Source organism: Rhipicephalus microplus, chromosome 2 (assembly GCF_043290135.1).
Source record: "Rhipicephalus microplus isolate Deutch F79 chromosome 2, USDA_Rmic, whole genome shotgun sequence".
Lineage (NCBI taxonomy): Eukaryota > Metazoa > Arthropoda > Arachnida > Ixodida > Ixodidae > Rhipicephalus > Rhipicephalus microplus.
In genome coordinates, this window is record NC_134701.1 from 189,794,439 (window position 1) to 189,820,233 (window position 25,795).

At 46.5% G+C, this 25,795-nt stretch overlaps 2 protein-coding genes across 2 annotated transcripts in view; both read left to right on the forward strand.

The window, feature by feature from the left end:
* Window positions 1–5,187, forward strand: part of LOC119170529 (uncharacterized) — a 68,388-nt gene extending 63,201 nt beyond the window's left edge. Inside the window, exon 2 of the mRNA XM_037421716.2 lies at window positions 2,097–5,187. Coding sequence (XP_037277613.2) covers window positions 2,195–5,068 — 2,874 coding nt within the window. The 5' untranslated portion in view covers window positions 2,097–2,194 and the 3' untranslated portion in view covers window positions 5,069–5,187. The remainder of the gene's footprint in view (window positions 1–2,096) is intronic.
* A 5,666-nt stretch (window positions 5,188–10,853) lies between these two features.
* On the forward strand, window positions 10,854–25,690 carry LOC142793028 (epithelial sodium channel subunit gamma-like). Its single transcript, XM_075885728.1, has 3 exons — window positions 10,854–10,918; window positions 23,542–23,887; window positions 25,520–25,690. The coding sequence occupies exons 1-3, from the start codon at window positions 10,854–10,856 to the stop codon at window positions 25,688–25,690; spliced, it is 582 nt and encodes a 193-aa protein (XP_075741843.1).
* The last annotated feature ends 105 nt before the right edge of the window (window positions 25,691–25,795 follow it).

Sequence of the window (25,795 nt, forward strand, 5' to 3'; positions counted from 1 at the left end):
GGCTACTGATGACAAAAACGCACTGATGTTACGAAGCTCTGAAGGCCGCCAAGCAGAATATGGTGCATATAAATGGGCTTGCCATCAGCCCATTTGACAACGTACGTTCCCTGGTTTAGTGGGTAGCTCCACGCGCTGCGGATTGAGAGGTAGCTGGTTTGACGCCCCGCGAGAGGTCATTTCTTGTTCGTTTTTCTCTTTGCATTTCTACAAGAATTATTTTACAACGTCATATCTGTGACGGTAGTACGCCAGCAGAGCCGTGGTGAACTCGGCCATAAAAATGAGTGCAAAAGTTGTTGCTTGAGAGTACGCTCGTCGGATAAGTTAAGTGAGGTAAGCTCAATGGGTTAGGTTAGGTTAGGCTAGAAGGTTAGGTTAGGTTGGGCTGGGGTAGTTCAGGCTAAGTTAGGTTAAGTTTTTTGTAACGCCATGAATTTCGCTACCTGCGCTGCTTTGACTCGAAGGCGCTGACGTAAATATGAAGAAGCATAATCAGCTCATGAACACTGCCACCTGGCTGATCATCGCTATTCGCGTGGTTCAGATGGAGAGTGAAACATTTATTGGGTGTTCTGTGAGAAGGTCGGTCAGGGGGATACTTAGTCCGAAAACCCTCTGGCGCGGGCCACAGTCCTCACACGCTTCATAAATGTGTGAATTAGTGACAATTGTGAGCCGCCAGCGGCCTATTTACAAATTGCCAGTCTTTGCTGGGGACAGTGACTAAAGACGGGGACATTGTTTGATTAGTCCAAAATAGCGCGATAAAGGTCACGGACGTGCCTGCAATAATTGTTGCTGATCAACGTTTGTGCAAAAACACATACTCTGGCTATGCAGCGACACCACCTACTGTGAGAGTACTGTCGCTCACGTGAACGTAAAGACAGAAGAGGCCGTACACGCGCGCCCAATATATATGTTCGTCGGAGGTACTTTGAATTCTTGTCAAAGGTACGATCTTGAAGCATCTTACCGAGCAACATGGTGCTATGTCAGGCAAACTTCTGTGAATGGTAATTCACCAAAAGTACAACAAATGCTCGTTGTGTAAGAACGCCGAGCCGAAAAAATGCAAATTTTGAAATCTTTCTAACAGTATAAATGGATTTTCTCGATTTTGCTTGCAAAAGCCTCAATTGAACTCTAAGACACACGACTACATATGAATGTCGACGATCTGAGGTTATTTGATTTACACCTAAGTCCAACTACGGGTTTGCTTGTGAGTGTAACCACCGAATTCACGCAAATGCTAGGAGTGGTATTTGTGCAGTTGAAGTCAGGGACCAGGAAGAGCCCACGACCTCAAGCCCAGTAGAGCAACAAAATATATAACAACTAAGCCACCGCGGTGAGCACAAGAAAAAGGAAACCAGGAGTGGTATTCCTTCTCTATATAGTGGCACAATCAATCAATCAATCAATCAATCAATCAATCAATCAATCAATCAATCAATCAATCAATCAATATTTATGAGCTTGGTGTGGTTTATAGATTTGGCGCAACCAATAGCACCAGCACGCGATGGTTGACCTCGCTCAAGCACACAGATACAGAAGGTGAAAAAGTCGGGAGGTATGTTACAAAACATTTTACTCCACCGTTTGTTGAGCGGTTCCCAGCATCTTCAAAATCTTAAGTGCAGAGTAGAGTGCAATAATTACGTACATATAGGCTTACCTAGTGTTCGCCAAATCGGAGCATGTTTGCAGTTTTGAATATTTTTTGAAGCTCTCTGAGAGGCACCTAAAAATTTGAACAATGAAAAACGCTGTAAATGTAAATAATTTTGAAGTGTCTCAATTATGGTATACTTGATACGAGTAAAGCAAAAAAGAATATATATTTATGAGACAAGATTTGACAATAGGAAGATGTCACAAAGCTACCAAGGGTTTTTTTCGTTGATGTTGTAGAATACAACGCATAGCTCATCAACTTTCAGATGACACTACTACTACTACTACTACTACTACTACTACGACTATTACTACTACTACTACTACTACTACTACTACTACTACTACTACTACTACTACTACTACTACTACTACTACTACAGAATCACACAATGCTTGCCTCCTCGCAGGAAAAGCTGCATCGGGCAACCGTGTGTTCGGACTTCGAGACGACCCCGCGACTGCCAGCCACTTTTAGTGACGGACTCGAGAAGACTCCGAGACGTCAATGCGGTTCCTTTCAGCGCTCCTGGTGGCTGCGCTGTTCGTGGTATGGGCAGGAACCAAAACGGGCTTCTGCGTCACCCTTTGTCCATCTCACTGTAGTGCGACGCGGGTCATCTATGTGAACAACAATGTCGTTACTACCGAGGAAGGGCCTCGAGCTAAGGCTGTCGCCGAAATCACTCTCGCACTGCAGAAGGCTAAACCAAACGTGAAAAAGACGAAAATAAAGATTGGGCTTAAGTGGGTCCTAGTGCCGGTTACCGTAACAAAACAAGTACAGGACGCTGTCAAGAAGTTCCCGGAGCTGAAGAACATTGTGGTGAGTATTCTGATCTCGAAGGTGAAGCCTCCGAGAGAGCAGCAAACTCTGAAACCTAAGACAACTCCGAAGCCAAAGCAAACTTTGAAACCAAAGACAACTCCGAAACCAAAGACAACTCTGAAGCCAAAGCAAACTGCGAAACCAAAGGCAACTCCGAAACCAAAGACAACTCCGAAGCCAAAGCAAACTTCGAAACCAAAGGCAACTCCGAAACCAAAGACAACTCCGAAGCCAAAGCAAACTTCGAAACCAAAGGCAACTCCGAAACCAAAGACAACTCCGAAGCCAAAGCAAACTTCGAAACCAAAGGCAACTCCGAAACCAAAGACAACTCCGAAGCCAAAGCAAACTTCGAAACCAAAGGCAACTCCGAACCCAAAGCAAACTCCGAAGCCGAAGCCACCCCCTGTCATTCCACACAGACCGCCATATTCAGAGGTTGCGCTCGAAGACGTCGACCATCCGGTTGTCGTGCCGCCCACTCCGAGTACCGTCACACCCGAAACACGCGCAGCTATCGAGTTGCTGCTCAACTTTCCCAACCACAGGCCCACCATATTCGTATATTTAGTGAAAATCGGTGCCAAGTTCCCGGACACCACTCAACCGATAACCGGAGTCACGGTTAACGGTACGTTTGTCAAGTTTCCAAAGCCGTTCAAGCTAAGCTACACGATTAACGTCAACGATAAGAAGTTCGATCTACCGAGGGACTCGAAACAGCTCGCGGTTTACGTACAGACACACCAGCATGTTCTTACCGTGATGGTTCAAATATTGCACCAGCTTGGAGCTGAGTTCAACGTGGATGGTGGGGGTAAGATCAGCAGTTTCGTGATTTTCGGCAAGACACAGAAATTCTCGAATCCAGTGGGTAATTCAGTTTTCGTGCAAGGAAAAATGTACTACCTTCCCAAAGATATCAAGGTGCTCCTCAAGACCTTGAGAAACAACCCAGCCGAGTTTTTCAAGATTAAGTTCCTCCTGATAGCGTACGGCGTACGTATCACCAAGTCCTCCGGAGGAAGCGTGATGCGCGCTGTTTACGGTGGAGATTCGTACGACATCAGTGTAAAGAAGCCCGTGCGCATTACACTAGGAGAAAAATCGTACGACATTCCGGCTGATCTAGAGGCAATATTCAGGTCCCCGGAAGGACTACAAGTCGGCGTAGTCCTGCAAGCCTTGCAGCGGGCTAACGTACCACTGAATATAGACAAAAACACCGGTAGCGTTACGGGCATAGTCGTGAGTGGCGTTTTCGTACCGTTCCCAGTCACAGTCGATTTACGACTCAAGCTGTACGGAAAGCAGTATGTCATACCACGTGATTTGGGGAAGATAGTAGCCCTGCTGGAGAAGAAAAATATGCCCAGCCTCGTGCTGTCGATCCTGTATACCCGCTACGGTGTCGTGCCCGTGCTCAACGCTGACAATGTGGTAGTCGCGCTGTCGTTTGGTAAGATGAGGTTCCCTGTGAAAGCACGGCCGCTGACCGTCCTCGTGATTGCCGGCGTGAAACTTTTGTTGCCGAGGGATGCTGACAAAATATACGATTTGTTGTCCACCAAGAAGGTCTCCCCGATGCAATTATTACAGGCGCTGCAGTTGGTGGGCTACACTTTCGTACCGGGACCTGATGGAAAGCTTTCAATTATACAGAAAGGTGCTGAACAAATACAACTCAATTTCTCTCTGGACATGTATGTTAAATACAACGATAAAATATACTTGATGCCCAACGACCTCCCACTTCTGGTGGACGTCATTACTAAACTTTCGGGGCCACATCTCACGAGTGTAATGGACAGCCTGAACCAATATGGCGTGGTCATTGCCATTAAGGGAGCCAAAGTGGTCGTCTTGTTTAACGGAATTAAGTACGAGACGGAACTTAAGTCAAGTCAGGGTGCCAACATGGAACTCGTTGTGCACATGGGCAACAAGACCTTCAGCATTCCAAAAAATCTCAAGGCCATTGTGTCGTACGTCAACGGCAAGGGAGCCACCGCCATTCAGCTACTCGTCCAACTATTCAAGGCGCATGGAGTAAAGGTCAACCGCTCTTCCAAGGGTCTTATCATTTCCATCGTCATGGATGGAAAAACTTACGAAGTCAGCGGACAAGGAGGAAACGAGCCGGACGGGCAAGTAAGAGTAACTATCCGCGGAAGGAAGTTCTGGATACCCAAGGAAATGGACAGGCTGAAGGATTTGTTCACAAACTTTCATTACGCCGAGCTTCTCGTTGCTTTGATACGAATGGGCGCTAGAATGTTATGGGACGACGCAAGCTACTTCTACGCCTTCCGTTACAAGGGTCGCATGTATCACTTCACTACGAAGTTCCCTGTGGCCGTGAAGGTCGACAGGACAGGAGTAAAATACCGCATACCGTTAGATCTGGAGACGTTAGCGAAGACACTGTCCAAGGGACGCTGGGTGTGGCACGACGTGATCAGAACGCTCACTGCTGCTGGTCTGACTGTGAAAGAAGCCGACGACGAAATCAAAAGCTTTTCCTTCCAGGGGAAGACATACAAGGTCAGGTAGATCGGCTACGGCGTTTGTTTGACCTCCTTTTCATGGCGTGTTTTTTACGCGCCGTACGCTATAGCACTGTTGCTGAACATCGTTCTCTTGCACATTGGTTCAATAAACAGTCCCGTATACACGCTGTCCTTATACAACCGTGATTGCAGCTTGACGAAAAGGCAGGCTTTTCGTCAAGCTGTAAACTGCGTCCAGTTATCTTGTCTCCTATTTACCTGGTTAAAATAAACTAAAAGCCACCGAATAATATACAGATAATGATAATGAAAGAAATGACACAGTCTACGCACCTCCGAGCAGACTTCCGGCAGCTGTTTCCTCTCGAGACGCGATTTCTTTCACGCGGGATATGAAATGGGATATATTCCTTACTTTATATTTTTCGAACATCCATACACGTAGCATTGAACTGAAATTAAACGAACGCAAAACCTATAACAGTGCACACTTAAGGTCAACTCACACAACGCTTCAAGAAACACCCAGGGCAAAAGTCATCAAACACAGTCAACTTTCTTAAATACAACATGTACAACACAACAATGTCTCATTGTAAACATAGTGAAATGTAAAGGGCAGTCACAGTAGTGTGCCAAAACATAGCACACGCAACGACGAGGTTACACAAGGAGGTCCTGAAGATCCCAAAGTACCGAGGCAGTGAACTTACAACACTTGATCGTTAAATATTTGAGAAATGATATGGTCCCCCTGCTGAAGTCTCTGGAAGCTTTCTGTGACTCACCATTGAATTGACATTTTATGCATGTATTCTGGTCATAATCTATTCGAGGCTAATAATATGTCATTGCCGACCACATGAAGCGTCGTAGAACTGCGGTTAATCAAACTAGTTGGCGTTCCTTAAAGGGCCAGTCAACAAGCTCCGGCTTTTTTTACACTCTCCAAACAAGCTCGCGCATCTTTTGTACGCCTGACAAACTCCTTCCACGCAGAGTCACATCAACTCGACGATCGCTGACGTTGACTTCATTATTGTTTGTTGAGACTTAGTTTAGGCCAATCGACGATCTGCGTGCTGCGTCACGTCGCCGATCACCGAGTTGACGTCACTGCGCGTGGAAGGAGGTTGGTCATGCGCCGGGAAAATGCACGAGCTTTTCCTGCGCGTTTCGGAGCCTGTTGACTGGCCCTGGATACTGAACAAAACTTTTGCCACTAAATTGAAAGATTGGGTGTTAAAATCAATAAATAAAACGTTTATTTTAGGCAGAAACATGCGGAAGGTAATAAATTTAATGTTTTTTTCTCAAACCTCTACGTCTAGCGGCCGCGCCGTGGACTAAAGGAGGTGACGTTACACTCGCCGGAAACAAGCGTCCCAACAATGCCAGCCGTGGCCCACGTCTCTCAGAACTGGCTCAGCGCACTGCGTTTCCCAGAACCACTACGACAGCGAACAATGCTCCCCGTAGGGGTAAAGCATCAGCGCCTTTGTAAAACGAAGAGAGTGGGATGAAAGAAGAGGGGCAGAAAGAAAAGAGGAGGACAGGAACAGCTGCACCCTGCGTGAGCCTCGGTGATTGTGACATCACGGCTCCCGCTCTCTGAAGGCACCGCGCGCTCGGAAGGGGTAGCCGTCGCCAAGTAATGATGACAACTCCTTAGTTTATTTGTTATTTCAATAAAAACACACACACACACACGCACACACGCACACGCACACGCACACGCACACGCACACACACACACACACACACACACACACACACACACACACACACACACACACACACACACACACACACACACACACACACACACACACACAGTTTCCTTAGAGGGAACTCGGGCACTAACACCTGCGGGGGAGCTGAAACGCAAGGCGCTTCAGCGAGTGTGGGAATGATGGGTACTATACGGATTTGTCAAATGTTTGTACTTCCGGCCACGGTTGCCTACGTGTGGCTTGAAGTTAATTTGTCCGGAAACGACAAGTAGCAAATATTAAGCAGTTACTCTTCATTATATACTTTAAGCCTTTATGCTCACCATTTAAAACTCGTTCGCGAAGTTTTACAACCATCCATTCTTTCATTCGAAACAAAACCAAGACACATCAAGAAACTAAGCCACATCTGCGTTAGAGGCCATCAAACCCGAAGACTATAGGCAAATCCGTGCACTACCCATCATTCCCAGGGTCGATCGCAGCGCCAGAGCACCCTCGAGTTAACTTTAAGGAACTCTATGATCAATATTGCAGCCAAATAACAGAAAATGCCGGATATTTACTCTGCCTATTGGAATAGTTGCGTTTTCAGAGTAGAATTTGAGTTTTCAAAACACTCCTTTCAATTTTCGTTCGGCATTCCTTTAGGGGCCGGCCAAACGAAACAGCCAACAATTTTTGTCAGTTTACTCCTGTAATCAAAACGCCTGAAATGTACATCGCAATCTAAGTGAATCTATGATTAGCAGGATATGTTACTATAGCCTATATTCAGAAGTAAACGTGGGATTCGGTTCGTTATATGAGAAGATATCCTATATAAAGAATAAGAACTTGAGCCTGTCGACTTGACGTCATAAGAGGAAACAGCGCGAACAAGCGGGACAAGAAAGACTGGAAGGATTTGGTGCTTGGCTATCACGAGTATTTATCTCGTAGTTCAAAAAAATTCTAGAGGGGTTTATCCTTTCTTCCCCCACCTCACCCGGCAAAACTGCCGTACTTTAAATAAAGTCTATTCATTCTTTCATTTACTCATAGATCCCTCGCACCATGAGAGAGAGAATAAGGAGAAAGGTGGGGAAGTTAACCAGAACTGAGCCCTACAGGCTACCTTGTACTGGGGAAGGAAGTAGGATAGAAGGAAAGTTAGAGGGAGGAGGGAAAAGTAACTGACTGCACCGACGCGTAACCATAAGAACCCATGTTATACGAGGAATATGGAGGGAAGCTGACTCTGGTGCAATTTTTTTTAGTGAAACGCTGCGAAATGGCGCTGTAGATATGTACATAAGTACGCACAGACGTATGTTGAAAATTCGCATATGTTTTATATAACAAATTGTTAGCAGCTGCGTGAAGAAGCCAACAACAACATGGGCATTACCAACAAGAGACGTGGTAAGCTGATATGTAGCGCTGGCGCTTGCGAGGATGGCAGCCCTAGCTAGTGATACGTAGGCCAAATTTAGTGGATAGCACCTAAGTATACCATTTTCGTTAACCAGACGTGACACATGTATCGTAGAATAATAATATCTGGGGGTTTTACGTGCCGGGACCACGATATGATTATGAGCCACGCCGTTGGGGAGGGGTGTTCTGAGGACCCAAATAATGTTTTCATCTTCACCACCACCACCACCACCACCACTACCACAATCATCATCATCATCAGCAGCAGCATCATCATCATCGTATGGTGTTGTTTAACGTGCCCACATCATAGGATTGGATAGCTAGTACTGCAACCACAATTGATACTTTATCAACATTATGCATGCATATGATATTTTTAATAATAATAATTACTGGGTGATAACATCCCAAAATCACCACATGATTAGGAGAGGCGCCGTATTGAAGAGCTCCGAAAATTTCGACCTCCTGGAGTTTTTTTAACGTGCACCTAAATATAGGCACACGGGCCTCAAGCATTTTCGCTTCCATTAAAAATGCGGCCGCCGTGGCCGGGATTCGATCCCGCGACCTACGAGTCAGCAGCCCAGACCACCGCGGTGGTGGAGACGATATTTTTACAAAGCAGTTCCGACACCGGGCGTGGCTCTGTGCCCGAATACTTGTTTGCCACGCAAAATGCTTGCGTTTGATTCCTGCTGGGAGCCTGGCATTTATTCGTTGCACTTGTCGGGTCAACGCTGCCGACGTCGGTTTTTGTCAGCGCTCTCGCATGTAAGTTGAATATGTCTGTTATTGCCCTTCCTATAGGTAGATATAAACAGTCAGTCACCTGATAGTTTCCCCCTTGTAGTGGCCCATAGCATATGGGTGGCCCATATAATAGAAGAAAGAAGCTGTACACTGCATGGTGGTCGTGCGAAAAAGTACATGTTGGAGGCGCTTGCGAAACCGAAACCGAAATCGCATGAAAACAAACTACTTGGCATAGTAACACCTGTGCAGAAGCTCCGCCCCCGTAGCTTTGGCTGTGCTGCTTCAGAAAGTTGTTGCCGAGTATAGTGTGAACTTATTTTTTTTTTACCATTGAACACACAGCAAAAAAATGGCACTCGGGCACATCTGCCGGCCCAGCCCCGTGCACTTCGGATCCAACAGCTACTAACGAGCGCAGTTTTTAAAACATGAGAATATTAACCGATATTTTCAGCTACACTTTGAAACTTCCGCGTGAGCTCTCGGACCACACACGCATGGCTCAAGGTGATTCCATTTCGCGCCCTATAACAGTGAAAAGGGAATATACCTTGTTTCATGTATTTTGCTTGATAGCACTGGGGTACAGTGCTATCAATAAAATGAGCCGACGAAAATAAAAACAAGAATGATTGCCATGTCTGGTGGTTGCCATAAGAGAGACTGCCTGCCGCTTTGAACCAGAAGGAAAAAGTCACAGTTTTGCCATAAGGGCGAGACAATGAGTGCGATAACAACATACTAAAACATTGCACCTTCCAGTTTAAGGTAACGTCATGACACTCAACCTAAAGTGATTACATTGCATAACAATGCTGACTCCACCTTCAGACGCGACGTCACGTTGGATCTATGACGTCTTTCTTTAGAAAATAGGGCTTAGATGAAACCTATACGGACGTATTAAACTTCGTAAACTTAAACGTGCAAAAAAGTGAGAAGCTCGAGGCATTCGTACTGAATGCTAGTGTGAATTCAATCGAAAGTGCGTTAGCAGCAACATCGAAAAACGCCCCGAAAATTGTGTTTCGTGTGACGTAGCTCACGTGGCGGTGTACAGCCTATAGGACCGGCATAAACAGATGTGAGCTTTAACAGCCCGTTGGTCGAGAAATTGAATACGTGCTGAGCCTGTGCTTCAAAATAACTGGAAACCAAACGCAGAGTGACCTATAAACATCAGATACTTGGGTGTCAAAATGCTTTCGCAAATATAATTCAGCTGGCGAAAGGAACAGCCACATTTAATAGGTGGTGGAGAGAGGTGTTATCCTGCGAAGCTGAAACAAGGAAACGTGGACAAGAAGGAATTTCGTTTAATTGTTGCATTGGGTTCCAAGAACGCATACTTCCAGCAGCAATATGATGATGTAAGTAACTCTATACATAGTGTCACGGGTATAGAAAGGTACCTCAGGCAAAGGCGCCGAAATGACACAGAAGGAATGAAGACGACGATGTTGTTGTGGAGCTCTGTCTGGATGCTGGCACCCGTCATGTATCTAGGAAAGTAAAGCAAAGCAAAGCTGTGTCTGGGCAGCCCTGTTGTCCTGCATCCTTACGCGCTGTGTGCAGTGTTAGCTCAACCGGCGTTAACCCATTAAAACTCCCCGTTACATATTTTGGTGGAAGTGCTGGGTAACATCCCGACTGTGGATCTCGGTAGCGGACGTCACCTTCGTCCAGGCACGATGCCTAAAGGCAGTGCGCCGTCCGTCCAGTCTACGCGCCTGTTCCATCACTTGTGATCCCTTCCCATCGTCTGCATCCTGGTTCATTTTGGGGCACCGACACAACTGACATTGACGAGTGGCTCGCCCAATACGAGCGCGTCAGCAAGCAATACAGCTGGGATGAGACGCAGTGCTGGCCAACACAATTTTTTGCCTACGAGGTACTGCACGCGCCTAGCACGAGATGCACGAGGAAGATCTGACGACTTGGGGCGTGTGCAAGCAGAAGCTCCGTGACTTGTTCGGCTGGTAACTTGCTCGACAAATGGCAGCCAGACAGGAACTCGCGTCACGAGTTCAATCTTCCACCGAATCGTACGTCACCTATATCCAAGACGTGCTCGCCGTGTGCCGGAAGGCTCACAAAGATATGATAGAACTAGACAAGGTCAGCAATGTGCTGAAGGGCATAGCTGACGATGCTTTTAACATTCTAATCTGCAAGAAATGTCCAACATTTGACTCAATAGTCAGTGAGTTTTGGTGGTTCGAAGAAGCCAAAAGCAGAAGAATCACTCTATGCTTCATTCGGCTCCCGAACACCGCTGTGACTTCTTCCTGCGAGGACCCTGTAGCATAAAGTTCATTTGTGCATTCTCACAACATCACAAGGATTGTCCGCCATGAGCTGGAAGCAATAGCTTCCTCTGCTTATCAACCCCATGTGTCAGACAACTCGGCCAGAATATTGCTTGCTCAAGCCATTGTGAGACAAGAGTTTGCCAACATGGGCGTCTTAGTTCCCCAAAACTCCAGCCGCACATCCAAGCCCAGAAATTCTATCATAAATAACGCTCACTGCCACGCCACCCCACTTGTTGCTACTGCCGCATTGGTCCCGTGGTTCTCATCACGCTACCAAAATCCATCAGAGTGGCGCACACAAGATGATCGACCTATATGCTTCTCTTGCTATCGTGTTGGTCACATTTCTCGCCACTGCCGCAACAGATCGTCTTCCCGGCAACGTTTTCTAGACGATCACCGACAAGATCGTGGACAATATTCGCCACCTCGTTTTGCCGATGACCACCTTTAAGACATTTCACCTCGCCGTTCTACTACACCCTCTAAACCACCCTACGCTGATGTCGTCCAGAGAACCCAATCCCGCCGTTCTCCGTCACCTCGGGGTCGCCAGCCCCGGTCCTCTCAACATCATCGCTCTCAGTCACTGGCGTATTCTCAGCAGTTCTCGAGAAACTACCAGATGAAGCTCCTGGAGGTGGCGCTGCATTGACAACTGGGACCAAGACACCTATAACGACCACTAGTTCCAGACGAAATTTACTTGGTGTTCTCATCGATGGCTTGACTGTTACAGCTGTAATTGACACCGGTGCCCACATATACGTTATGAGCTCACGTCATTGATCCCGCCTGAAGAAAGTTCTTTACACTGCTATGTCTTCGACTGTGCTAGTAGCCGACGGCAGCCGAACATCAGTTCTTGGTTTGTACACTGCCCGCATCACTGTTGCCGGCCTTCACACTCCAGTCTTTTTCACTGTTCTAGACGCTTGTCCACACGACGTTATTCTCGGTATTGACTTCTTGACTGCACACTCAGCTCTCATCGATTTTTCAACCGGCACTTTACGGCTAGAGTTACCTTTGTAGTCTGATGTACCTCCTGCAACTCGCACACGGCTACGGTTCGTGGAGTGTCTACGATTACCGCCTCAGGCTGCTGTGTACCTTTCTATGTCACCGTTCCCACCTGTTTCTGATGGCGACTACCCGGCAGCTCCAATCATTGACCTGACCCTTTTTCAGAACACCATACTTCCTCATACTGTAGTAGTAGTAGTAGTAGTAGTAGGATTTTTATTTACAGTAAGCCGGATACAGAGCTCACTGCAGGGGCAAAGGGCTAAAGGCGAACAGCCTGACAAAGGCCCTTGTCCCTCCGCAGTTCGTGACAGTGCAAAGCTTAAACAATATATATATTCAATACAATTCTAGTGAGGATTAGGGACAACAAGACGCTTCTCCCTGTCCTGAACATCTCTGTGTCGACCCAGGGCATTCCTTAAGGTATCGCCTTAGCAGAACTCTCCACTCTGGAGCAATGTACAATTTTATCTTTTATTCCTGACATCAAGACCGTAACCGAACCTGTGGCAGCTGCGCAGAATAGAGCTTTCGTGGACAACATGATCCCAAACGACCTGTTGCCGTCTCAAGTTGAAGCACTCCGTGCTTTTATAGTTTCTTACCTCGACATTTTTTTATATCGATGACTGTTCCTTGGGCCACACGAGCATCGTAGCCTACAGTATCGACACTGGCGACGCCAGACCTCTTCGCAAGCGTCCTTACTGTTTGTTTCATTCAGAGCGCCAAATAATCTAGAAGAAGGGAGAGAAGATGCTCGACAAAAAAGTCATAGAGCCTTCAACTATAGTCCTTGGGCATCACCCGTTGTGCTTGTTAAAAAGAAGGACATCTGGTGGTTCTGCGTCGATTATCACCATCTAAATCGAATAACCAAGGATCATGTCTATTCTCTACCTCGAATTGATGATGCGCTCGACTGTCTCCATGGTGCCAAGTATTTCTCTTCACTGGAGCTACAATCTGGATATTGGCAAATTTCAGGCGATGAACGCGATCGCGAGAAGACAGCATTTATTACTTCCGACGGGCTTTATCAATATAGAGTAATGCCTTTTGAGTTGTGCGATGCGCCTGCAACTGTTGAACGCATGATGGACTCCCTCCTTCGCGGTTTTAAATGGTCGACGTGCCTGTGCTATCTAGATGATGTCATTGTTTTCTCGCCAACCTTTGAAAGCCATTTCCCACGTCTGTCAGCCATTCTTGACATTCTTCGCTGTGCTGGCCTCTAGCTCAACGCGTCGAAGTGCAACTTTGGATGTCGTCAGATCAAGCTACTTGGCCACATTGTTGACGCTACTGGTGTACGACCTGACCCTGATGAAGTCCGCGCTGTACGCGAGTTCCCGGTCCCACGTTCCACTCAAGAAGACGAAGCTTTTTGGGGCTCTTGCTCGCATTTCCTCTGTTTTGCCAGCAAGTTCGTAGATATTTCTCGGCCCCTCACGGATCTCTTCAGAAAGAACGTGGCTTTTTCCTGGCGTGAAGACCAAGAACATGCCTTTGCGTCGCTGATTTCTACGCTTACATCACCACCTGTGTTGGCTAATTTCAACCCCGTCGCTTGAACGGAGCTTCGCACCGCGCAAGTGGCCATGGCATAGCAGAATAGCACAAACTGTGTCATAAAATACGCTAGCCACCTACTTTCCTAGTCGGAAAGAAACTATTCCATTATTGAGCGGGAGAGCCTGGCCCTCGTCTGGGCTATCGCTAAATTCCGTTCGTACTCGTACGGACGCCCGTTCACAGTCATCAAAGACCACCATGCGCTCTGCTGGCTGTCAAAACTCAAGGATTAAACAGGAAGACTCAGGCGATGGTCATTGCGATTGTAGGAGTACACGTTCTCGGTAGTGTACAAGTCCGGCAAGCTGCAAAGCGATGCGGACTGTTTATCTCGACACCCTGTTGATCCACCCAACTCCTCCGAGTTGGAAGCCGATGTGAACATACTTGCCATAACAGATTTTCTGCACATGGCTGACGAAAAACACCAAGATCCGTCGCTGCTATCTATGATTGACCGTCTTTAATCTGGCCAGAAAGACCTTTCACTGAGCGTGTTCTTGCTTCAAGACAACGTTTTGTAACGCTGCAACTTGCAACCCGATGGCGCGGAACTTTTGCTCGTCGTCCAACGTCATCTGCGCAAGGAGATCTTGTAAGAACTTCACAACGCCCCAACATCTGGACATTTAGGTGTCTCCAGAACCTATGACCGCGTCCACCAACGGGTATTCTGGAAGGGCCTTTATCTATCTGTTCGCCGCTACGTTGCAGCGTGTGACCTGTCCCTACACCGGAAGAAGCGTACGTCTCTCCCCACCGGTCACCTTCAACCTATTGAAGCCCCAGCCGAGCCGTTTCATCAGGTGGGGTTGGATTTCTTAGGTCCCTTCCCAACATCGGCAGCGGGAAACAAATGGATAGCAGTAGCTGCGGATTATGCCACTCGGTATGCAAATACTCGAACGCTACCGACCAGCTGCGTGACAGACGTCGCAGATTTCCTTCTATACGACATCATCCTTCAGCATGGCGCTCCTTCTCACCTCCTCATGGACAGTGGCCGCTGCTTCCTATCTCGTGTGGTTGACGACCTCCTTAGATCCTTTGATACGCGGCAAACTTTACGACTTCTTACCATCCTCAGACTAACGGACTTACTGAACGGCTCAATCGCACACTGACGAACATGCCTGCAATGTACTTCTCTGATGACCACAACGATTGGGACACTGTCCTCTCGTTCGTAACTTTTGCCTACAACTCGTCGCGTCATGAAACTGCCGGCTAGTCACCATTTTATCTTCTCTTCGGCCGTGATTCCTTACGATACTTTGCTTGGGCATGACCCTTCAATCACCACTTCGTACACGCGCGAGATGCCACCTACCGTGCTCTCATCGCACGTACAGTATCCCGCGCCAGGTTCTCATCGTCCCAGTGAGCACTAAAGTCGCTCTACGACCGCCGACATAGGGGAGTGGGTTTTTCTCCAGGCTCTCTCGTGCTACTGTAGCTCCCATTCCGTCGTGTCGCCCTATGCGAGAAACTTTTATCGCGATATGTTCGGCCTTACCGAGTTCTGCGCCAGGTGGCCCCTGTTACCTATGAAATTTCCCCTACTACGAACCCGACTGCTACATCCAGAACTGACATTGTGCACGTTTCTCGCCTGAAGCCCTATCACAGTGACATGTCCGTCTAATAACAGCAGGTACCAGGACGGTGCTTTGCCACCTGGGGCAATGTCACGGGTATAGAGAGGTACCTCAGGCACGGGCGCCGAAGTGACACAGAAGGTATGAAGACGACGATGTTGTTGTGGGGCTGTGTCTGATCTGCCCTGTTGTCCTGCATCCTTGCGCACTGTGTGCAGTGTTAGCCCAACCGGCGTTAACTTACTCCATGTTACAATACTCCATGTTACAATACTTACAAAAGAAATGGCTATATGCCTTTGCGGCGTGCCAATTGTTTTCTACAGAGTGTGGCCGTGATGCTGCTTTCAAGTGTAGCCAAAGTGCATGGTTATTTTAATAACCATGCTCTCGTTCTCGTGGCCACACGAGAAATTACATTCTCCACTTAGAATACAAGCAGATCACGTACCAACACCGCCACTGCCCGAGAGCTTTACGTGCAAGGAATTGAGAAGCTCGTGGAATTCGTACTGAACGCTAGTGTGACTGGACTACGCCGGAATGATGCCGCTCCGCTTTGCCGTTTATGGCTAGAACTGCCATTCAGGAAGCCATTCTCCTTTCGAATAGAAATGGCTAACAAGCATTTTTGTGACAATTCTGGTTGCGAGGAGAGACTACAGCACATCTTTTGTGGCTGTCCTTGTTACAATGCGCAGAGCAAATGACTTGCAGTCATGCTAGGTCGCCTAGACACCAGACAGATGATGGCAGAAACCATACTAGAATGTCGTTTTGAGAGGTCATCGTGGGTAAAGGCGACGAAGGCGGTGCTCAACTTCTTCAAGTCATTAGACTAGCACTAGCAATTATGGACTGACGGGCTCATAATGACTGTAAGGTGTGTCACTTTGTGTGTGCGCTCTCTACTTTCTCTCTCTCCATCTTTAAAACTCCCTTAAGCCTCTCCCCTATGTGGAGTAGCATACCGGTCCTTCTGAACTGCTTAACATCTGCACCTGTATTTTTCTTCTCTCCTGTTCCTTCTTTCCTTCCTTACTGCCCTTGTTTCAACATCGGTGAGAACGCTGATTGAGTCTACATGTTTAATCATGTTTCCAATGGATTCTAGAATGAACTTATTGTTTGAATAAGCACTTGATACGTGTTGATTTGCATGTCAGACCGAATTAAGCGTGGATGGGTTATCATGGGTTCGCGGCTTACAAGTTAAGAGCTTGTAGTTTTAGAGCATCCGCGTTTGGGTTGTTTTTTTGCAGTGATAGCCGTATATGGCTGGAGAAACGAAAAAAAAAACGTCCGGCAGCGCGGTGTCACGACTGGTCTCCATCGGCTGTGTATAGTTGCGTCGTTCGCAGTGTCGCACCCAAGCTCGCGTGCCATTGACTGCATTGTGAGTTAAGTCGTCCACCCCGTCGCAGATGGAGGCTAAAAAAAAAGAGGGAGTCTGAGGTCACGCAGCCAGCCTTGGCAAGCCGTGCCGTTTTGAAGCCAGCATTGTCGGCCCAATACGTGACATTTTCGTGAGATCAAGCCTGCGTGACCAAGACCAGCGAGCAATGGAAAGGAAAATAAATGGTAGGTGTAACCTTAAGAGACAAGAAGATAGCAGAGGGGATTAGGGAACAAACCGGGGTTGAGGATATCATAGTTGAAATCAAGAAGAGGAAATGAAAATGGACCGGGCATGTACCGCGTAGACAGGATAACCGCTGGTCATTAAGGGTAACTAACTGGATTCCCAAACAAAGCAAGCGGGTCAGGGGGAGACAGAAGGTTAGGTGGGCAGATGAGATTAAGATCTTTGCGGGTGTGAAATGGCAGCAGGAAGTACAGGACCGGGTCGACTGGTGGGACATGGGAGATGCCTTTTCCCTGCAGTGGACGTAGTCATCAAGAAGAAGAAGAAGAAGAAGAAGAAGAAGAAGAAGAAGAAGAAGAAGAAGAAGAAGAAGAAGAAGAAGAAGAAGAAGCTTGCAACGAGACTTGCTGATACTTCGGAATATGACGCCCTGTAGAATTTATTCAAAACGCACTTGTTCAGCTCACTTAGGAGGTTCAGAAACGGAACACCGGCGAGAGTACTAAAACGTGCCGCACACTCTGACGTTTTGATCACGCGTTGGGCCGACACGGCGGTACAGTACACTCTGACTGCGGGCTTCCTTCGTGTGGCGTAATGCTCCCTCCCTTATTTTTTACTGAATCATTCTACGCGACACTTTCTCTTGAAACATGGGTATGCCACGGACAACTCTAGAAGAGCGCCGACAGTAGAAACGTGAGAGAGCTCGCATTCGCAGGGCCGATGGTGCAGTCCTGCTATAGTGCCTAGAATATACTTTCTAGGCACTATAGTTCTAGCGCAAAACAGGCCCTGGAAGCCGAGTGCCAGCAGCAACAGCTTACCGATGATCCGACAGCCTTCCAAGCCGCATTAAACCACGAACAGGAATGCAAGCGCCGGTGGCGGGCGGCTCCTGCTAACCACGCCGCCGAGTTAGCGCGCAATGTCCAACTCTTGCAACAACGTGGCGTTGCGGTGTCAATGTGGTGATTGCGAGAGCGCGTTCGGCGGGAGTTTGTGCAGCGGCACATGGGCTTCAACTGCGTCGTCTGTCACCACCTGTGATTCGATAGTAACCAGCGTGATTAATGCTTTGCGAAAGGAACCTAACTGCTCATAACACTCCTCCTTGACCGTGATCATGCGAGGCACAATGCGCGGCATGTGAAAGAAACACTGGGGTAATCCCAAGCCAGACGTGCGTCTAAGCTCATTAAGAAGCACGAACATCTAACGAATCATTGTGAAAGACTTCAGTGCCACGTCGCGTTGAACCCATCTGCGCTGCTAAACATCGGGGCCGCACGTTTATGATTTCGCTGGTTAACCATGCTCCGAAAAAGCTTTTCGTTGAAGTGAGTTATGGTTGTTAGAAGGAAATTTACAGAAGGAAGACTTATGAGCTTCCGTGGTGTATGTACCATATCGCATGGACTCAAGAGGCCATATTGAAATGTTTATAATTGCTGGTTGAAGTGCGTTAAACTTGTGAATAAGATTCGACTGTGTATATTTTCGGTCTCTTGGGTATCGGAAGTTTGACTGGTGGATGTAAAGTCTGACATCGTCGAAGTTCTGACCTGACACATCAAAATGATGTGCCACTATTTTGGGCAATTTCTTCGCCGTGTAAGCACGTTTCCCATTTGACCTAACAATAACCGGCTATTCTGTTTCGCCAAAGTTCTGTTTGTGACAATATGAACATTCGATTACGTACACAACGCTTGAACAAGTGGTGGTGAAGCAGGATTTTATATAGTGTACAAAATCGCTTTCGACGCTTTTATCTGTAACGTAATTTTGAAGGTGCTTACAAGTCTTGCATGTTGAACGAGAACAAGGTGTTATATGGGTGTTGGGATGAGAGCTTACTCTAGCATGCATTTACATTCCATTAAGATTTCTATTCTGCAATACGCGACCTTTGGCACTTCAGGGAACACCTGTCTAATACGCTCGTTGCTAGTTACTATTAGGTAATACTTGCGGAAGATATTGATCATGTTGGAAGTGAATTTGAATACTTGGTTAGAAATAATATAGCGGCTGGTTTGGCTGCTCTGCGGGGGCTCTTTTAACAAGCATTGGTTTCCTGTCGGCGTTACGTGCTTCGTGGTAGACCTTGTTCAGAGCGTCGTACGGACAATTTATTTTAACTAATGTTTGCTTTAGGTTGTCTAAAGGGTGACTGTAGTCGCCATCATCACTACAAATCTTTCTTACATGTCTCGACTGTCCGACAAATATGCCTTGTTTACAGTGTCGTGTATAGTGACTAGTGTAATGTAGGTACTGCTAGTGATCTGTCGGTTGTCTGTAGAGCGTCGTCTTTAGTTTACTTTTTTAATAGATACCGTCGTGTCTAGGAAGTTAATTTCACTCGAAGAATTGTGCATAGTGAATTTAATACTAGAGTGAAACTTGTTACAGTTTTCAATAAATGTGTTTAGTGCTCCTTTGTCATTTTCTCAAATATCATCGTCTAAGTAGCAGAGATTGCTGGAAGGCTTTACTGGAGAGGATTTAAACAGTTTGTATTCTAAGTGCCGCCTAAAAATGTTGTCACATGTTAGAGCAAGAGGGGGTTCGCATACTACTGCCAAAAGTTTGGCAAAAGAATTCAAATTCAGAATAGTTAAGCGTCAGGACTAATTTAAGTAACGAGAGGTGAATTTCAGCATTATGTGTTTGCTTGTTTTCTATGAGCGACTTGGATTTATTTATGTTTCCTCGCGTTGCTGCAGGGAGTCACAGAGGCTGCATAGAAAAAAAAAGCGTATGGTTGAGGTCTGCACCGCAAGGTGCCGCAACGATCCGATCCACTCGCAAGAGACCCATCCCACCTTTCAATGAACACATTCAAATAATTTTCATAAACTACCCCGACAGTTGATTCCCTCTTAGTCTACGTATACCTAGCCTTGATATTATATACACCTATTATAACTGTTCAAAAAGAAATTTCAATTTCGTGCTAGTTGTATAGCATAGAATGGCCTTTTTTAATAAGTAAAAAAAAAGATGTACGTAAGTTCAAATGTAAAAACGTACGTGGCAATATATGTTTTTCGTATTTATAGGCAGATGACCCGGGAGTACGAGAAATGTGGAACTCATTGAACATTGTCGAATGTTTGGGTCTTGTGGGGTAATTTGTCTCAGAATATCTTACTCTCTCTCTTTCCCTAGAAGTAGAATTCTTTTATATTTCTTGTGGACATACAAAAGAATATGCATTTTCAGCGCTGAGGAATATCCCTAACGTGCTATATGAAACTTTTATCACGTTAGAAAACAAGAAACAAAAATACTATAGGAGTCGGACACAGCAGAACCAGAAAAAGGAACAATTAGAAGAGTAGTGGGGGAGGCTCTGCAGCTTTCGCATGACCGTGGTCACCGTACACCAACTCAGGTTGAGGACAGGGTTCGGGCAGAAGCAGCTATATAAGGCTACCTTGAATGAAAATCCACCCAACTGATGAACTGATGAACTTTGGGCTCAGTCCTGTTACCACAATAAGGTTTCTCTCTATTACACAACATCTAATAAAGTATTGATAATAGTATTCGTAACAAAAAAATATGAAATAATAACACACTATACTAATAATAGGATGAAAATGCAAAGAATACGCTGGAATCGCATGTTTAGTTGAAATTACATTGTTGATTACAAATGAGGTCACTACGATCATCTCGAAGTAACGATACAGTGCTCCGCCGTGTTGGTCTAGAGGATAAGGTACTCGGCTGTTGACCCGCAGGTTGCGGGATCGAATCCAGGTGGTGGCGGCTGCATTCTCGTTGGAGGCGAAAGTGCTGTAGACCCTTGTGCTCAGATTTATTAGCACGTTAATGAACCGCAGGTGGCCGAAATTCCCGGAGCCCTCCACTACGGCGTCACTCATAATCATATGGTGGTTCCGGGACGTTAAACCCCACATATCAATCAAGTAACGATACAGTAACAGTGCACAGGCCTGTGTCAGTGGAGAGAGCGCCTGAATATGAATGGACGCCAAGCGCTACACTCACACAGCTGGTGGGACTTTTTTATTATTAATTTTTCTCCTTTCTATTCAGCCGCGCGTGAGCTCTGGGTGAAGGCTCGGCGTGCGGCAACCATCTGCGGGCAGAAAAAAAAGTGCCAAGATCATTGTCTGAACTTTCAGCGCCGGTATGATTAAACTTGCATTAGCGACTGCTTTCATGATAACAAAAAAAAAGCGAGTTCTTTCAGATGACTCATCAGAACATTTTACGCGAAAGTGCATGCGGAGAAGTAATGGTGCTTTTGAAATTTAAAAATGAGCCTGCAAAACACTTAGATTCTGCAAGGCAGCCGAAGCGCAATTTACTGTGAAGCAAAATGGTAGGAAAATCGCAACACACACCCGCTTCAGCGTGGACGTCCCTTCAAAGTGGAGGCGAGAAAAATGCTTCATTGCTCCGACTTTATTCCGCGCCTAATGTTGAGATCCAACAACTTTATCGAACGGTGTGATCGAACTACTGCAGAGGCTTCGCTCATTATTCGACCAAAATAATCTTCATTACGCGAAACGCAAAATTACGCAAAGCCTAAACGGGGAATGGGCACTTCGTAAGTTAGAATATATATATATATATATATATATATATATATATATATATATATATATATATATATATATATATATATATATATATAGAGAGAGAGAGAGAGAGAGAGAGAGAGAGAGAGAGAAGAGAGATGGGGAACACAATGTGAAGATGAATGTTGAAAAAAGAGAAGGGACCTTCTGCGAAAAAGTTGAAAGGACCTCAGCGCAGCGAACGTGTTTTCTCTGTGTTTAATTTAAATAAATGAAAAAGAAAGTACATGGGGAAGGGGGGGGGTCGTAAGAAAGGAAAGGAGACTCATTAAGGGATGTAAGGGAAAGCGAGCTTCCATATTAACCACGGCGCGGCCACGGTTAGCGTTTCGGAGGTGATCGAGAATATGTAAGTCGCATCTTACTCGTGTCTGCACACAATTTTCAGACAACTGTCGAAGATTTTTCGTTCATCGTGCATGTGAGCATCGGGAATCGAAGTTCGTGTTCAACTTTTTACCTTCCCTACCACTCTTTTCCTCCACCACGAAAAAAGACACTTCACTAACTTTGCCAAACACAACAAAATAGACCATTTCATTCCCGAACGCACAGGTGTTTTCTGTTCGTAATATTTACCACCCGTTGTCAAACCAGCTATGTTTAGTTTATATATAACATAACCCGAAATATCGTTATTTATGATGTCATAGCAGAAGACGTCGAACAAGTTGATGCGCAGTAAAAAACAAATATTTTATTTGCGTTCTGGTGTCCTTTTTGTATATTGCATGCTGCGGTGTGATGTTTGTGTTTTGTGTGTTCCTTGTGCGTCACATTGAATTTTTCATCATTACAACCTTTAATAGAAACCATCAATGAGTATTTGTTTATTCATTCATTTCTACATTTACACTTTAGAAGAAGCCGCATATCCGAAAGCACGGCGTGTAAGTTCGGGCCCTTAAAGGACCACGAAGAATGGTCGGGTTTCACCCTCATATAGCGTTTCCCCTCTTTTCGCCGCACTTTGTCAATCCAACAATGGAACTCTTGAGACATCACTCAGTTGCAAGCTCTCTATTGGTGCGAATACGAGGATTATCAGTAGATCTAATCCGTTTGCTACTAGACTTCTTCCTGCCTGTGGCAAGTTGTCTTTAATTTCGTTCGCTGCAGCTTCTCGATAGATTGTTGTAAGTACTTAGCGCAAACTGGTAATCTCTCGAAAAGCACTCTTACATACACACCCGCATCCAGTCACGAAACACACAGCACACACGTCTTGAGTGAACGCGTGAGGAAATGTGTGTGTTTTTCGAGGGATTACCAAGTTGCGCTAAACCCCTACATATGATGATTTACCAACTATAGCCCAAGCACCCGAGCAACAAGTTCCAATAATCTCCAGATTATGCCATAATAACAAAACTACAAGGAAAATACTACAAATAATGTCCTGTGCACTTTCCTATTGGAACGAAGAAAAAGAGTCATTGATCGATTCCCCTTTTTTCATTCGTGCACTTACACATGTGTTTTTTTCTCCTCAACTCGCTTGGCTTCGTGCGCGACCGAGAGATCACCGTATGAAACCCGCTTCATTTCGTGAAGTGCGTTTCATATTTTGAAAGTGGAGGCAACTATACACGTGAACGGAAAACTTCTAGGTCCTGATGAGTGTAACACTGAACGCAGTCAATGTGCACACGTGTGCTAAAAATACGCTTATTGGGCGTTTTTTTTAAAAAAGGTACAGCATAGAATCCAACCAGTCAGCTGAGCCGGCGTCTTCTTTCCACGGTATGCGTTGCATACTACGGGGAGGAAGACGCCGAGCACAGAGAGACTACCGAGACAAGTTTAACGATGTTCCGTCTACGTCATAGTAACAGCGTCTATGCGAATATGCCGTCCGCTGCCTCTCTTACTCAGGTACCGCGAAAGAGTGGCCTCGGCGGGATGTTCGGGGTGCGACGTCCTCCTAGGACTGAGCGGTGGCGCCTTCCGGCGGCTCTGCTGGCTGCTCGCCGTCTCGCTCCTGGTCGGCCTGACCCTGCGCGAGTGGGCCCGGGTGTTTGGCGAGTACCACCAGTACGGGGTCTTCACCAGCGTCCACTACGGCACGCAGACGTCGCTGCCGTTTCCCGACGTGACCGTGTGCAACGTGAATCCGATTCGAAGGTCGGCGCTCTGCAAGGACCGGAGGCTGGCGCGTCGCGAAGCTGTGTCCGACCGAGTCTGGTGGAGGGAGTGTGACGAGCCGGCCGCTTATTACGAGGTCAGACATGGGCACTGTGCTGTTGAAACGTTGAACTGCGCTTATAAAAGAAGGACACAAATAAAGCAAAGGACTGCACTGCACACAAGCTGCCCTTTATTTCATTTGCGTCCTTGTTTCATTAGCGCAGTTAAATCTTTCAAGAATGATCATTAATCAACTAGCACAACTTGCGTGCTCTTCTTCGATAGCGCTCTAAATTGTTCAAAGTTCTTCTCTTTGGAGAGGCACTGGATAGCGAGCCGAAGTCTGCTTAAAACGACAATACAACGTTTAGTTTCGATATTTCTGGCAACATGACAAAGAAATAAAAACAGGGAGATGAAAAATAAGAAAAAAAAACGGGGTGGCTAGCCTTGTCGCAGTACCGCATTTTGTAATCTGGAATCGAATCAGCGGAATTGGACGTAGAGGAGAGAAGACTAGAGAATAACAGTATCATTGAATGTTTTCAGCGCATATAAGCAGTAATAAGAGGATATATTGATTATATACGACAAGGGATTGTAGAAGCCAAACCAAGAAACCCAATTACAATAAATCCGACAGAAAGCTCAGTCAGTTGTCGAGTGTGAGGCCATGACTCTTAATGGTCATAAGTTATTTGAGATGTGGTCGAATAAAAATATTTTGGGAATTGATAAGTTGATTACAACAGAACAGCGCAAACTACAGGGTAGTGAAACGAAGAGGACAGGGTGCTGTGTCCATAGTTTGCTATCTTCTTCCACACTAACGAGCTCACCAGCCCGCCTAAAAATACTTTCGGCAGGTTCAGCTTTTTGTATTGCTTCCACACAGCACATTGTAGTGCATTTATATCAGTAAAGCTTTTAGCTTAGTAAAGCTATTAGCTTCAGTAAAGCTGTTAGGTTAACTCCTGGCGTAGACAAAGAAGAGTCGAGCCATAGCCTGTCAACGATTACACTAGAATGTCTATAACTCCAGTGCTCGAACTATAGGCACCCGGCAATGCAGTTTAAAAGATCAGATGCTAGCGCCAGAACACACAGCCTAGCGAGTAGGCGCAGCAAAACCGAGTCTTCCAATGCGTAGCCTAGCGAGTAGACGCAGCAAAACCGAACTTGCACGTGTATATCATTTTCTTTTTAGTTTGCGAGGAAGGGGGCTATGGCTGATTACGTAGCGCCCAGGAAGCGTTCTGTGAAAATGAGCCAAAAAGGGCACTGACACTTCAGCGTGTCACTGTTCAGCGAGCGTTCCATGTTCTTCTTAGTATCTCTGGCGGTCGGTACCAACAATGCTGAGGCGGCCCGAAGAGCTTCGTTGCACCCTCTGGTCCACTGTCGGGTGCCTAAAGTGTACAGCGGCAGAAGCGAGGGCCTATATCATCGCTCGTAATCGGCTCGCACCAAGTTGAGAAGCGGCCCCATGGCAGTGCGCATTGCATCCGTCAGTGGGCGCAGCTGATAACTAATGACGTGGGATAAGCAAGGGCGCGGAGAGTTTTTTGCGCATGCCCGACGTTTAATGTTGAGCTTTGAGAGCTTTTATTCTAAAATTACGTAGGCCCTGGGGTACCGCATCCCCGTACCACAGTAGATGTGCGAATGACCGAAATGGCGTGCCATGAATGCCTCGTGACTGATTCGTAACTGATCTGGCGCGCAGCCCAACCTGGAAGACGCGGCGCTGCAGTCCGAGCTTTGGCTGTGGATGGCGCGCAAAAGGCGCCTCAACCGAAGCGTGGTGCGAAACATGGGACACCAGCTGCGCCACATGCTTGTCGCTTGCCGCCTTGGGAACAACGACTGCATGCATACCCGGTACGTGGCTCCCTGATTGATTTGTTGGGTTTAACGTCCCAACGCTACCATGTGATTATGAGAGATGCCGTAGTGGAGAACTCCAGCAATTCCGCCGACCTGTGGTTCCATAATGAGCACC